Source organism: Camelus ferus, chromosome 1 (genome assembly GCF_009834535.1).
Source record: "Camelus ferus isolate YT-003-E chromosome 1, BCGSAC_Cfer_1.0, whole genome shotgun sequence".
Classification (NCBI taxonomy): Eukaryota; Metazoa; Chordata; class Mammalia; order Artiodactyla; family Camelidae; genus Camelus; species Camelus ferus.
Genome location: NC_045696.1, coordinates 5580913 through 5596693, shown reverse-complemented (window position 1 = coordinate 5596693; position 15781 = coordinate 5580913). Strand labels below are relative to the sequence as shown.

The following is a 15781-nucleotide window of genomic DNA, read 5'->3' as shown; positions in this document are numbered from 1 at the left end:
GGCTTTGGTCAACTTAAATGCAACATATTTCACACACTTTATTAACAGTTTTAAAAGTGCTAAAGGCATCACTTTATTTATTTGTTTTATTTGGTATAGGAGTTTGTTAACTGAGTCACCTTAGTTTAGCTGTTACGTTTAAGAGATGGCACCTAGTGTTAAGATACATTTCTTGGTGAGGACACTTCTGTCTTGAAGAAGGAAAGGAAGGGTGGAGGGAAGAGTGTTTTAGGCAACGGTAAAAGCAAGGGCAAAGGCCCTGAGGCAGGAAAGAGCTTGGCAATTTCTAAGACCTGCCATGAGGCCTGAGTCACTGGAGTGAGGGGAAGGGGCACCATGGGATGTGGGAAGGGCAGGTGGGTGGGCCATGGGCCACAGCAGGACTCTGGAGTCTATTTTAGATGCAGTGAAGACATTATTAGGGTTTTAAGCTGAGGGGTAAAGTCATCTTATTTCCTTCTCTGAAACTCTTTTGGCTACAATGGGATGAATGGATTGAAGAGGCACAAATTACTGTAGTTTTTTGGAAGAGATGATAGGGTGGCTTGGACCAGGGTGGTGGTGGGGAGTACAGTACAGAAGTGAATGACTTTAGTGTCTGTTTTGGAGGGAGAATGGGTAAGAATTGCTGATGAATTGAATTGTGATGGGGATGGAATGATTACTTCTAGCTGGTGGGTGTAGATACTCATTCTGAAGAAGGACCACATTTGGAAATGTGGTTGAACTGAGAGGGAGAGTCCAGTTTTTACAATCGAAGACTGCGTCGCGGTTTTCTAAACAAAATGGATTTTTCTATCCCTGGTCAATAATAATCCGGCAGAGCTTTGAAATGAGAGTTTTCCTTTAACCTTTCATAGGTCAAATTCTTAGAGCCACCCTCTCCACCCAGAGTCACAAAAACAGGACAGAAGAGTAATAGAAAAATATGTTCTCTCCATGTTCACAGCAAATCCCAGGAATCTTCATTTCTTCCCTTTGCACAGTTCTTTAATGTTTTTTTCATTCTTCTTCTTGTAACACTACAATTTTTAAACTGTGGCTATTGTCTTCATAATGATCTTTTGAAACTTTTGTCTAATGAGCTATTAAATTGTATCATGATCAACTTACTCATTGCTTTATTTTTAGTCTTATTAGTGTATCATCAACTTGTTTGTGCTGGCCTCGTGATGGTCCTTTATATAGCTTGTATAATACTCTATCAAGTTGGTGTGCCATAATTTTCTTTGCTTATATTTTTGAACATTTGTTGCTCACAGGTTTTTAAAAATTGTGAGTAACCCTTTCATAATTGTGGCCATGAAATTCCCAGAGCTTTTAGTGAGACAAAACTGCTTAAGTATTTTTATGGGCCAGAAATGTGCCACCCAGTAGCTCTCTGATAGGATGATAACTTTCACGGTGTACCAGCTTCACTAAATCAGTGATCGGTGTGTTTAATCCCCTCGATTTTAGGGCCATCAGATTCTATTTTAAAATTTGGCTTCTGATTTTGTTGTGCTACGAAAAGAAATTTGGTGTGATGAGTTTCTATCTTAAATGCATCTTTATAACCCAATGTGTATTTTCATTTCTCTACGAAAAGACTTCTTTGAATAATAAAATTTTATTTTTACCTGATTAATACATGCATAATATTGTAAAGGTCAAACAGTGAGGCCAGGATTATTACAGAAAGTGGTCGATGCTGCCTTGAATCCTCGCGTATGACTTTTCTTTAGTCGTTTATTTGTGCCTGTTTTTGTTTTTCTTGTTCCTGGGAGATTTTAGGATCTTCTTTTCGTTTTGAAGTTGTATGAGGAGCTGCTTGGAATTGATCTTTTCTTCCTCGTTTGTGCTGGGCATTTGCTGGGCTTTTTTAAAATCTGGAAAGTCATGTCCCTCAGTTCTCAGAAACACTGGGGGCACTATTTCTGTGGTCATTCTCTTCCCATTAGTTTCCATTTCCTTTGCTTTGCTCTTTTTGAAATTCCTTTTATTGGGATGTTGCCCCTCCTGGACTAATCATACAATATTTTATTCTTTGTTCTGGCTTTTTTTCACTTAGCTGTCAAGGTTCATCTGTGGGGCAGTACATGTCAGTACTGCTTTCCTTTTTATGGTGGGATAATATTCCATTGTACGAATAGACCACATTTTACGTACTCATTCCTCCGCTGATGGACATTTGGGTTGTTTCCACTTTGGGACCATTATGAAAAATGCAGCTATGTCCATTTGTGTATCTTTTGTTTAATTTTTCTTTAAATATTACTATGTTTTATTACAAGCTGCTTTGCAAAAGAATCACTTGGACAGTTTTTTAAAAACTCAGTTTTCAAATTTTTATTCATTTTTTTTTTTACATTTAAAAATTTTGGGGGGTTGGGGAGGTAATTAGTTTTGTTTGTTTGTTTATTTATTTATTCATTTATTTAGATGGAGGTGCTGGGGATTGAACCCAGGACTTCGAGCATGCTAAGCGTGTACTCTACCACTGAGCGATAATCTCTGCCCTAAAAAATTCAGTTTTTAAAAATGTAAGTGAATAAAAGCAGACAGTTGAAGTGTACATTCAATACCATCTCAACTACAAGGGGATAGACAAGGGACAAAAAAATATAATGAAAGGAATGATGAAAAAAAATGTTCACAGCGGGTTTCTTTAGGAAGATGGTGGGATTGTGGGTGATTTTTTTCTTTAAACAAAAATTCAGATGACAGAGTTCTACTTCAGACCTACTGACCCTCAATTATGAGGGGAGAGGGTCATGGATCTTCAGTTTTAAAAAGTTCCTTGGTTGATTCTGATGTACACTTCTGTTCAACAGCCACTAAGTTAGGGCTCACTTAGCAAATATTCATGTATATGCCTCTCTAAAGTGAATATGATGTCATATTTGCTTTAGTTAAAGAACTCAAACATTACAGAGAAACAATGGGGTCACTTTGTTCCTCTCCCCATCCCTGTTTCCCTCCTTTTTGGGGACCACCAACATCATGGATTTTTAAAAAAACTATATAAAACTATGTATTTATCTTCACAAGCAATACATATTTTTTTGTATTTTTAATGGTATTGCAATTTTTTGGAATGTTCTGCAGCTTCCTTTTTTCAAAATCAACATTATGTGTTGAGATACAGCCACACTAATGTATGTAATTCTGTTTCACCTTCTGCTGTGTTTCATCTTATTCAATTGAAAAAAAGGTTAATCTCAGTTTTTAGATCCTTCCCCCGCCCCAGTTTGTGCTTAGGTTCTGTCATATTGTGTGAAGTTCTGTTTGATTAAGTGGAAAAAGGGGATGGCCGTGGAATGATAAAGCCCAGCCCAGAGGGACCTGAGGGGACATCCAGTCCAGAGCCTTCTCTTTCTGGAGGAGGCGGCTGCAGCCCAAGGAACTTGGGTGGTTTGCGCTAATTAGCAGCACTGTCCGAGCTGGAACCTTTGGAGTTGTCAGCATTGCTCGGGTTTACAGGTGTTTATGCCTGGCACTCGGGCAAAGTCCTTCAAGTATCCTTTGGGTAGACGGACACTTGATGATTTATGGAAACGATGTTATTTGTCACAGTATCGTTTTGTAGTAAACAAGTCGTGGAGAAGTGTCAGCAAGGAAATTAATCTTGCTCAAGCTAAAAATAGACACTCTTGAGTATTATGGAGAGAATGTGTGCTTATACAATGATGTTCAGTATCATAAGCAGCATTACTGCTTTTAGAGCACGTTTCTTGTCTTAGGTGGGCTGTCCCAGGCCAAGGGCCAGGTCGGTTTTCCCGGGATAGCTCTGTAAGTATGCACTGTCTTCGTAAGGTCAACCCCAGCTCTTCACAAGCATCTGGTTGTGAGCATCACTCTTAATGCCACACTCAGGTGAGGCCTTGGTTGCATAACCAATTTCCAATTATGCCCCGGTAACAGGGGCACAGATTCTTACTGGACCTAGACAAATAATGATACTTCCATAAAAAGTAAAAAGAGTTGAGATTATAGTCATTACCTGTTAGAGAGTTTACAGGAGATTACTTGCCTGTACTGGGATTGGAATTGTCAGTGAAATTAGATTTTCACAACGATCGAGGCTAATGCTATTTATAACAATAAAATAATAATTCAAAGAAAAATAGAAATGAAGGGAATAAACAAACAAAAAGAAAGCTGGAGTGCATTAATAATATTATATGTAGAGGAATTCAAGACCAAAAGCATTAACTGAATAAAAGCACTAAGCTAGGTAAAAGAGGTCTTATATAATGAAAAATGTTAAAAATCTATGAAGAAAATATAACAGTCGTGGATCTTTATGGGTCGTACTACATGACAGTCAAGTACATAAATCAGAAACTCTTACAAATATAGTGAAACTTGTTAAAAACATACCTTTCAATAAACATATTGTACTTTGTACATATTACACACTATTTTAAGCATACAAACACATGGAATGAGCAAGCTTAATTTTTTCCAGCAAACTTAATTTTTAAAAATTTAAAACTTTTTTCTTCCAGCTTTATTGAGGTATATTTGACACGTAGCACAACAGTTTAAGGTACGCAGCATTGTGATCTGACATACATCTGTGATGGAATGAGCCACAGTAAGTATGGTGAACAGGCATCATCTCATATAGATACAGAATTAAAGAATAAGAAAAAAAGTTTTTCCTTGCGTGAGAACCCTTAGGATTTACTCTCTTAACAACTTTCATATATAATGTACAGCAGTGTTAATTATATTTATCATATTAGACAGTACACCCACAATACTTACCTTATAACTGGAGATATGTACCTTATGTCCACCTTTCATCCAACTCTCCTCCCTCTCCTCCTGCCTCTGGTAACCACAAATTGTTTCCTATGAGTTTGTTTGTTTTTGAAGTATACTTGACCAACAACACTATGTTAGTTCCTGGTACACAACATAGTGATTCAGTATATCGGTACATTTCAAAATGATCGCCATGGTAAGTCTAGTTACCATCAGTCATCATACAGAGATATTACAGCATTATTGACTATATTCCTCATACTGTACAGTTCATAACAGTGACTTCATTTATTTTGTAACTGAAAGTTTGTACCTCTGTTTATTCCCCTGAGCTCCTAGTTGACACTTTATTTGTAGGATAAAACTATTCTTGAAGCGACCTAAATCTCCAAGTGTTCTGAAAAACACTCAGGCACACCAGCAAGCATCTCGATTCAGGCTATAAATCACAGGCAGAAGAGTCAGCAGATTTTGAGAAGGGTCTCAGATTCTCTTGGCATCCTGCAAAGAGGCATCCTTGGACCCAGTTGCAGTTGGATGTACAATGGGGCTGTGCTCCATGAAGAAAGTTTGTCCTCTTAATCTCCCTTACCTACTTTTCTCCTCCCTCCATTCCCCTCCCCTCCGGCAACCATCTGTTTGTATCTATGACTCTGTTTCTGTTTGGTTATGTTTGTTCATTTGTTTTGTTTTTTAGATTTCACATATAAGTGAAATCGTACAGTATTTGTCTTTCTCTCTCTGACTTATTTTACTTGGCAGATCACCCTCTAGGTCCATCCATGTTGTTGCAAGATTCCACTCTTTTTTATGGCTGAGTAATATTCCATTGTATATAAATATACAAACCACATCTTCTTTATCCACTCATCTGTTGATGGGCACCTAAGTTGCTTTCATATCTTGACTATTGTAAATAATGCTGCAAGGAACATTGGGGTGCATATACTTTTTCAGATGAGTGTTTTCATTTTCTTCAGATAAATACCCAGGAGTAGAATTGCTGGAATATATGATAGTTCTATTTTTAATTCTTTGAGGAATCTCCATACTTTCTTCCGTAGTAACTGCGCCAATTTATAATTTCATCAGCAGTGTATGAGGGTTCCCTTTTCCCCACATTCTCACCAACTCTTGTTATTTGTTGTCTTTTTGATAATAGCCATTCTGACAGGTGTGAGGTGATATCTCATTGTGGTTTTGATTTGCATTTCCTTAGTAAGTAGTGATGTTGAGCATCTTTTCAGGTGCTGTTGGCCTTCGGTGTGTCTTCTTTGGAAAAATGTCTATTCAGGTCCTCTGCCCGTTAAAATTTTTTTTCATGTTGAGTAATATGGATTTTTTGTATATTTTGGATATTAATCCCTTACCAGATGTATTGTTTGCAAATATCTTCTCCCATTCAGTAGGCAGCCTTTTGTTTTGTTGATAGTTTCCTTTGCTGTGCAAAAGCTTTAAGTGTGATGTAGTCCACTTTGTGTTTGCTTTTGTTTCCCTTGTCTGAGGAGACGTATCCAAAAAAAATACCGCCAAGACTGATGTCAAAGAACATACTGCTTATGTTTTCTTCTAGAAATTTTATGGTTTCAGGTCTTACATTTAGGTCTTCACTCCATTTTGAGTTTGTTTCTGTACATGGTATGAGAAGGTACTCCAGTTTGATTCTTTTGCATGTAGCTGTTCAGTTTCCCAACACCATTTATTGAAGAGACTGTCTTTTTCTTGCTGTATATTCTTGCCTCCTTGTCATTGATTAAGTGACCATGAGTGTGTGAGTTTATTTCTGGGCTCTCTATTCTGTTCCATTGATCTGTGTGCCTGTTTTTGTGCCAGTGTCATGCTGTTTGATTTTGTGGCTTTGTAGTATAGTTTGAAACCAGGGAGCATGATACCTCTAGTTTTGTTTTTCCTTTTTAAGATGATTTTGGCTATTCGGGGTCTTTTGTGACAGCAAGCAATTTAATAGATATGTATAGGATATATGTACATACACACAAGAATAAAAGTATATTAGATAGATATTAATAGAATGTATCCTTCTCTTACACTTTCTGAACAATTTCCAAATCTATTATGTTCTTGGTTACAAAGAAAACCTTCATAAATTTCTAAAAGGGATGATTTTACAGACTACATTTTTATCCCAAGTGTATCATTACAACTTGAAAGAGAAATATCATAAAGGCTTAAGAAATAATTATATATACCATTTCAAATAACTCCATATCCAAGGGAAAATGAAATGGAGATTACAAATCATCAAATAATAAGCAAAAGAGATTATTTCATACCCCAAACCCAGTATCTAGCCAAATACCTATACAGAGGAAAATTGCTAACTTTAAATATTATTATAATTAAAAAGGAAAGGTAAAAATTTAGTAAAATAAATATTCAACTTATAAAAGTAGGAAAGCAGAAAAATAGAATAAAAATGTAGGCAGAGGATCAACAAATAGAAAAACCAAGATTAATTTAATACAAAAGGGAAGTATGTGTGCGCATCTCTGTGTGTATATATGTACATAACTTACATATAACTTGAGTACATTTATGTGTAATTTGACTATATATAATTTGAACAGACAAATGAAATAGGTGAAACCCCTGACCAGTTGACATGTTACTTAGAACACTTTCAGTTATACCTGGATCAAATTTTGTTATGCATTCAGAGGGGAAAAGTCTGAATAATACGTTAGTAAACTGTATCTAGCAATGAATTAAAGGCAATACCTCAAATTAAAGTAGAATTTATTTTATCAACATAGTTCATTATATGGAATTTTTAATGAAGAAAATCCATAAGATTGTGTCTATAAATACCAAGAAGATATTTTATATGTCATCAGATATTCCTAGTTAAAAGAAACATGGATTAAAATATAGTAGAAGTAAACTGATTAAATATGATAAATGTCAATTATCAAAAGACAGCTATATCATAATGAACCATGAAATATTGAAGCATTTCTCTTAAAATTGGAAGCAAGATAGGCATGCCTGTCACCATCACATCATTAAACATTGTTTTAGAGGCTGTAGTTATCACAATAAAGTAAAAAAATGAAGTATCTCATGTGTATATAACACATATGAAATATAAAAATTATCTTTATTTGTGCATGATATAATTGTATGCCTAGAAATCTCAAGAAACTCCAATAAAAGCCATTAGAATTAATAAGATAGTTTATGAAATTTCTGGGTAAAATAAAAACATACAAAAAGTAGTAGCCTTTATTTGTATCAACAATAATGGATAGGAAGTTAACATGTAGAAAACAAATCCCATTCAAAATGGTGATAAAAGTCTATAAAATGTTTAGAAATAAATTTATCTGAAAGGCAGACACCAACAAATACTAGTTAGAGAGACCTATGGTATCCTAGGATAGGATGCCTTGACAATAAGAAGTGAAACATTTCTAAAGTAATAAATACATTTACTACTACTTCAACGAAAAACCTATTAAAATATTTTTGACACTAGAAAAAGTGATCTTAAAATGTATTGGAATAGTGAATGCCTGAGGAGAGCCAAACATTTTTTGAAAAAGGAGACTTTGTGTAGCAACTTGCTTTTCTGAATATTAAAATTCATGTTAAAAACTACTGTGATAAAAGCTATATATTTACATGGGAACTGATAAATATGTCCATGGATATGTTTATATATTTATGTATAGACGAGTGTGTTAACGGATCCAAGTATACATATATAACTTAATAAATGACAAGAATAACATCTGTTTTTGACTTAATAGTGTTATTTTAAGTTTGTATATATACATTTGTTGAAATACAGTCAGTTTACAATGTTGTGTCAATATCTGATGTACAGCGTAATGCTTCAGTCATACATGTACAGACATATATTCATTTTCATGTTCTTTTTCACCACAGATTACTACAAGATATTGAATATAGTTCCCTGTGCTGTACAGTATGAACTTGTTGTTTATCTTAATTCAGTGGAAAATGATGGCATATAAATAGTACAGGCACAATTTGTCATCTGTCTGGAAAAAAACAGAGCCCTACTTAACATTATATACAAAATTAGATTCCAGGTGGGTTAAATCTGTAGATGTTAATAGCTGATATAAAATAATAAAACTACATTTCAGAGAATAAAAGTTAGCTAAATTTGTGTATAAAAGGCTACAAAACAAAAAATCACACAAGTTGTAAAAAATCATAGCCTGGAAAAAAAATTTGTGACCTGGTAAAGGCCTAATATTTCTATTATATAAAGAACCTCTGAATATTCACAGTAGAAGACAAACAACCCATAAAAACGGGCAAAACACGTGAAGGCATTTATCTGAACAGGAAATGTAAGTAGCTAAAACTCATGAAAAATATGCCCTTCCTTTTCAGTAAAGAGGAAAATGTAAATTAAGACAAAAATGAAATTCCAGTTTCTCCCCAACAGGTTGGCAAAGATTAAAGCGAGCAGTCGTCTTCACTGGTGACGAGGACAAAGGGGACGGGGACAGGCACCTTGTCCCGTGGGACTGTGAATTGTGGCAGTTTCTATTTTTAGAAGGAAATCTAATCTTCCCCACAATTTTATGCAGTTCAGTATAGTGTTGTTGGTAGAGGCACAGACGTGGGGACGTTCTGAATAACCATCAATCGGGAAATATTTGAATAAATGATTATATATTTAATATGAAGGAGATGTTAAAAATGGTGAGTTAGAACCACATGAATGAATCTGGACAAATGTCCATGAGACATCAAGCTAAAAAATTAAGCTGTGCATAGTGTGTTCCCATTTCTATTTTTAAAAAACCACAAAAATAAAACAAAAATAGCCTCCGTGTCTGTATTACAATAGAGTTAGGTACATGTAAAAATTCTGATAGTAAGTACTGTAGGAGCCTGGGGCTGGAGGGTGTGTATGTGGCTCAAATTGTTTCCAGGAGCTTGAAGGGCCTTTGTAATAAAAATAATCCCCCACCCCAGTTTTACTAAGGTATAATTAAAATGTAACATTGTATTAGTTTAAGGGGTACAGCATAATGATTTGGTATATATTTATTGCAAAATGATCACCACAATAAGTTTAGTTAGCATTCATCACCTCACATGGTTACAAGTTTTTTCCTTATGATGAGAAAAATAACCTACTATTTTAAAAGACTGGGAGCCACTGGATAAGTCAAGAAAACATAAAGTAGAAAGTGTATGCCAGCCCTGCCCCTAACTTGCAGTGTGACGCTTTTTTGCTTTTATTTTCTTGTCTCTAAGGTGTGAGCAGCAGGGACTGCCCTACCAACGTCGGTTTTGGTGGTGCGGTAAAGAGGAAGTGCGGGGTGAAGACAAACATACTTTGAATGATTAAACAATGTTGGGACACAAGCTACTATCCTCAAGAAAATTCTCAACCAGTCTTAATTTATATGATGCAGGTGACAAAATTGCCTGAGGAGGAGTCTTCCCTTCCCAGTGGTGACATGGCCGGAGAGGCACAGAGCGCTGCAGAGGTGAGAGTCGAGTCTCGAACCACCTTCCCAAAGACCTACTTCCTCAGAATGTAATCTTTCTAATCTTTCTAGAATCCTTCTACAGATTCTAATCTTTCCCTGTCTAGTTGTCCATCTACCTCCTCCATCTGTCTGTCTATCTGCCTGCCTGCCTATCTATCTACCTACGTATCTATCTATCTATCTATCTATCTATCTATCTATCTATCTATCTATCTATCTATCTATCTATCTATCCTTTCTATCATCTATCTTTTTCAGTCTTTAAAATTATAAAGCCCCTTTCCACGTAAGCAATAGAAAACCAATACTGCCTAAGTATGGAACCCTTTGGCATTGTCTTCATAAGCCTTAAATGGGTGAATGAACTTCTTGTTAGGGTCTGTCTTACCCTACATACACGGGAGTCGGCTCTGTTGACTGACACCGACAGATCCAATCAGCGACGTCGAAGTTGGCGACCCTGTCCTCTGGTGGCTGTGATTCATAGGTAGAGGTCCATGTTTGCTTCATTTACATGCTGTATGTCTTAAGTCAGAAAACCACAGCACACGTGGTCTGGTGTTTACCTGGAAGCTTATCCAAGGTTGGTGACACCATGGGTTTCCTTTCTGACCAGGGAACGGAGAAGACTGAAGAGAGTGGAGAGCACGGGGCAGAAAAAGAGGAGAATGAAGATGCGGGCGACCTCACCGGATCCCAGGAAAAGGATGTGAGTGTTTGCTGTTTTCACTGGCTTCAGTTCAGTTCCACAAGTGTTTTTGGAGCTCCTACCAGGTGTCGGCCGTCCTTCTGGGCACACAACAGTGAGTGTGAAAGTAGGGAGCTGAGGGTGTAGCCGGAAAAAAGCAGGCAATTTTCACTCAGTGCGCTAATTGCCATGTGGGAAGTGGGTAGGCGGCTTAAAGGAAGACTGAGAAAGGAGCCTGGACCCAGGCCTGGAGGGACAGGCTGCACAGGCTCCAACAACTGGTCGTTGTGTTGTTCAGATTAAGTTGGGTTCATGTTCTTTCTAACATGAGAGATCTTACGGTTTGGTTATGGGCCGTGACGGACTCCCAGAGTATATCCACCAAGAGGCTTTGTGGGGAGCCGACAGGAGCTGAGGACAAGAGGGGGGCTGTGGGGACGGAAGCCCATGCCAGCTCACATCCAGTCAGGGGAAGGGCAGGTCCTGGCGGAAGCAGGGCCTGTGATCTGATTCTAAAGGGATTCCAGCTCAGGGGCTGCAGGATAAAGGGCCAGGGGGAGACTATGTTGCTAGAAGCACCACGCTAAGGTAGCGGGCGATCAGACAGGCTGCTTATTCAAGGAATTCTGGAGATGTGGCTGGGAACCCAGGCAAGGTGGAGACCTTGGCATCCAGGGAGCCTGAATAGGGTGGGGTTGCCCGCATCCGACTGAGCTACCCCTTGGGGAATTTCAGTGTGCTTCTGCCTTGGTCCAGTGTAGCAAAGGCTGTTTACCAAACCCTGATCGTTTGCATTGATACCTATTTATTGATTCCAGGAGAGGCATGGACAGCTTTTAAAATGACTGGACCCTTGTTCCTAGCAGAAGGAATGTAGTTAGGAAAGGGGCCAAGACTGACAACCCCGCTTTGGAAAACGCGGGTTGTCATCAGTTTGTCTTTATCCTAAGAAATTTAAATTTGAGAGGAACCACGGCAGTAAATTCCCTCATATTTGAACACTGCTATTTCAGAATATTGATAATTTAAGACTCTTTGAAGTTTCTGCTTTGAAGAAACACAAGATCTTCAACCTTGACCTAGAAGTTAGGTAGAGTTTCATGGCAGCCTGTATAATTCAGAGATAATAAATTTAAAATGACATACAGTTTACTTATCTTATAATTTAAATAAATCCATGTTTTTATAATTTGAACTTTTCATGAATTTCCTAATGCACTCTTACAGCATTATTGATTTATGCATTGAAATTTAGTTTACTCCTTATAAGACAGAGACAAAGATAAAACACATTACACCCCAATCCCTTTTGCCTGGGAGACCAAGAGGAAGGTAGCGTGTTTATAATCAGACCCTGCCTCCCGCAGCAAGACTGGGATTTGCTTCAGAGGCTCAGCCGCTGGGCTGGTTAATCTGATGATGTGAAAAGCCATCCAGCCTGGCGATTCTCTTTGTAAATATTTTTTTAAAAAATCGTGAGCCCTTTATAAAGTAAATTATAATCTTGTGACTCCTATAGAAATTTAAAAAATCGTTTTGTTATTTTTGCACTGGCTGTGATGAAGAAGTAACTAAATAGGAGACATTCTTATTTTGGATGCACAGAGTATTAACATCAGTGACCCATTCTTTAATAATAGTTGCTCTGCGGGAAGATAGATTTTGACTTCTTCCCATCTGACAAGTCATACTCTTTGACTTACTGTAATTCAGTTAAATAAGAAAGAAAAAAAAAACCATGATCTGTCAGTGAACATGAAAAACGACATCATCACATGATCAGCTTTGGGACTGACTACATAGAAAACATGATTGAAATTTAAAAAGGAGGCAGAAACGACCTGATATTTAGAATACTCCTTGTGTTTCTGTGCTTCGAGAGCCTTCTGTCGGCATTTCTGGTTTCGGATTGTTTTTCAGGGTTAAGGTAGGAAGGCCGGCCTGGCCATTCGTCCTCACACCTTCCCCGCTGCGCACCCGGGCTTCCGTGGGCTCATTTGTGATGAACAGATAGGGCAACTCGAGCACCGTGTTCGACCTTCCTAACATGGATTTTTAAAGTACCAGTCACATCTTAGTAGGCTTTTCTGGATAATTACTGCCCAGATAAACCCAAGGCTTTTAGATAAAAACTGCTCTGTTGAAACCATCTGGAGAAGATTTCATGGCTTCTTACCTTCTGCTCCTCCCTGCCCATTTTGTATTTGTTTATTTTTGGGGGGAGGTAATTAGGTTCTTATTTATTTATTTATTTATTTATTATTTATTGGGAAGTAATTAGGTTTATGTGTTTATTTATTTCATGGCGACACCGGGAATTGAACCCAGGACCTCGTGCATGCTAAGCGTGTGCTCTGCACCTGAGCTGTACACCCCCGTACCCCACCACTGTCTTTACACAGCAGCTTCCCGTGCTCCCTTCTCTGACCAGCACGCTGTGAGGGAGGTAACACCCCATGATATTTGTGCGCTGAGATTTGGTTCCAGAGACTCATGTGCATGGAATGTTGGCGTCAGTGATTCCTCTGGACGTGATGAGATTCCTGCCTGCCCGCACCTCCCCCCGCAACCCCGGGCTGGCAGGAAATTCAATCCCGGCGAGGTGTTTGGGAGACTCAGTCTTCCCTAGGGACTCAGAGTCATCCTGGCTTCTCAGTGGTGGCGGGACGGGGCGAGGGCTCTGGTTCTTTGTGGTGGTCACGCTGGGACGTGGTTTATGCTGCTCGTTGCCACTGTTGAGAGCTGGTATCTCCGTGTGGGTCAGGCCCTCTGCCCTGGCTGGGCTCCAGCCCTCTGACCACATTCGGCTGCTCCCTGGGGCAGAGTGCCCAGGTGCTCCCCAGATGCCCCAGTGGTCCCTGACTCAGCCTCTGTATCGGGCGTCACTCCTGGGACACCCACCACCTTCTGCCCGCTTCTCTCTTCCACCTGGCTGCACCCATCTCAGCTCCAAGCTCTTCCTTCCAGGGAGCATCTAGCTTCATCGCCTCTCCGAGCCCAGGGCTTTGAAAAGCAAGGCCTATCACTTCTTCCCTAGGGACGGGGAACCAGAGCAGGCACGTGGCCATCTTCCTTGGAGTGTGGGGAGGGACAGTGGCTTTCTTCTCTCTCTAATTTTCTGTAGTAGGGAGAGCAAAGTGAGAGCTCACAGCCTGATTCAGCCCCACCATTCCTGATGAGGAAGTGTGAAAGTGTTTTAACCTTTTATCTGGAAACAGCTACACACTCGCAGGGACACAGTGCCGAGTCCTGTGTGCCCTTCCCCTGGCGTCCCCCAGGGGTGACATCTCAAATGACACAGTAGAGATGGAAACCAGGAATATCTCTGCTAGGTAGACTTACAGACCTTCTTCAGAGTTGGCCATTTTTCAAGCCTTTCATTTGTGTGTTAAGAACCATTTTCAAGTGTGCAGTGCTGACAGTTCCCTCCAGCGGCTGGCGGTGTTAAGCCGAGTGACAGACCCGCTAAGTGAGTGTCTGAGTCATGTTTGTCTCTGATCTCAACTATTGCCCGTGCTCACCCAGCACACACTTGTAGACACTCAGAGGGTGCTCTTTTAATGGGGAAAAATGTTTGTAGAAGAATATCACATTGATTAAAAAAATGAGAAATGTAGACAGAAACCATGGTCTCCTTTAATGACATGGATTTCCCCGTCCACCAACCCAAGCTTCTGGGGTTCTTAACCACAAGATGCTAAGATGTATATTACCTACTTGTTGACAGGTTGGGGCAGCATTTGGGAGGCAAGATGGTGAACACTGAAAAGACAATTAATTTCTGCCTAAGAAGATCTTACCTGTAGGACTTAACAGTCCCCTCCCCTGATGACCCAGGGAGGATGAGGAGACTCTTGTGAACGGTACTAGAAAAGTAAAGGAGGAAAGTGGAAGGTGACTTTGGCATCTGGGCACACCCTGAGAAAGGAACTGCAGACTGGGGGTGTTGTGAGAACTTTAGGAAACTCTGGACATATAAAAGATGCAGCTTATTCATCATTGCGTTTGGTTTTCATCGAGGTCAAAGGCTTTAAAGTTGCATTCTTTCCAACTCAGTGGTCCTCTTCAAAATCTTTTAAGACCTCGGCTTGACTGACTCCATGATTTTGGTCTGTACATCACTTCACTTGGCTTCCTCCGAAATCGGTCTTGAGGATGGTTGCTTAACTGGGAAGTAGGCGTTGGTTTAGGTCCTCAACCAGCTAGTGAGTCTAAGGTTGCATCCAAGTGGTGCCTGCAGATGGAGAGAACCCTTCTCTTGCCCTCAATCTCCGGCCTCCCTGAGATCGGCTGCCCTCCTCCGGTCACTCTGGGCTGGCCCTCCCCTTCCTCTCACACCAGCCACTGCCTGACACTCACCACGGCCGACACCTGTCCTTGGTCCTGGCCGTGTGCCACGTCAGCAGTCTGCCTCCCTGGCCAGGTTCCCAACAGAAATAGCGCTGGTGAGGTTCTAAGGCTTCCCACTCCAGAGGCTTCCTCTGACTAGCTTTCTTTGAAGCACAACAAGGTAAAATGATTTTGAGTTGTAGTTTCATCACGTGAATGGTTCACATCCTGTTCTAAGACCTTGCAAAAGCTTGGCTTAATGGACCATGAGATTATAATGATCTTAAACATAACCTTTTGCCCACAGTAATTATTTGCTAACCATAAAAATCAATTCAGGCATTATATCTAGATGACTTTTAAGGATCTGCCTAATTCTGATAGTTTACAATGCTGTGAGCTAAGGTTGGACATTTAAGTTTTTATCTAATTAGTATATCCCACCTCCTCCTAAGAAAGATTTCAGGCAGGAGTGGCATAAATACCTTCATTCGACGTTTTATTGACTGACTGA

The 15781-nt window shown here is 39.4% G+C and overlaps 1 protein-coding gene across 1 annotated transcript in view; it reads left to right on the top strand.

Moving 5' to 3' along the window:
* Positions 1-15781, top strand: part of LOC102510001 (SH3 domain-binding glutamic acid-rich protein) — a 40541-nt gene that overhangs the window by 16555 nt on the left and 8205 nt on the right. Inside the window, exons 4-5 of the mRNA XM_014561224.2 lie at positions 10173-10247; positions 10867-10959. Of these exons, the coding sequence (XP_014416710.1) occupies positions 10173-10247; positions 10867-10959 (168 nt within the window). The remainder of the gene's footprint in view (positions 1-10172; positions 10248-10866; positions 10960-15781) is intronic.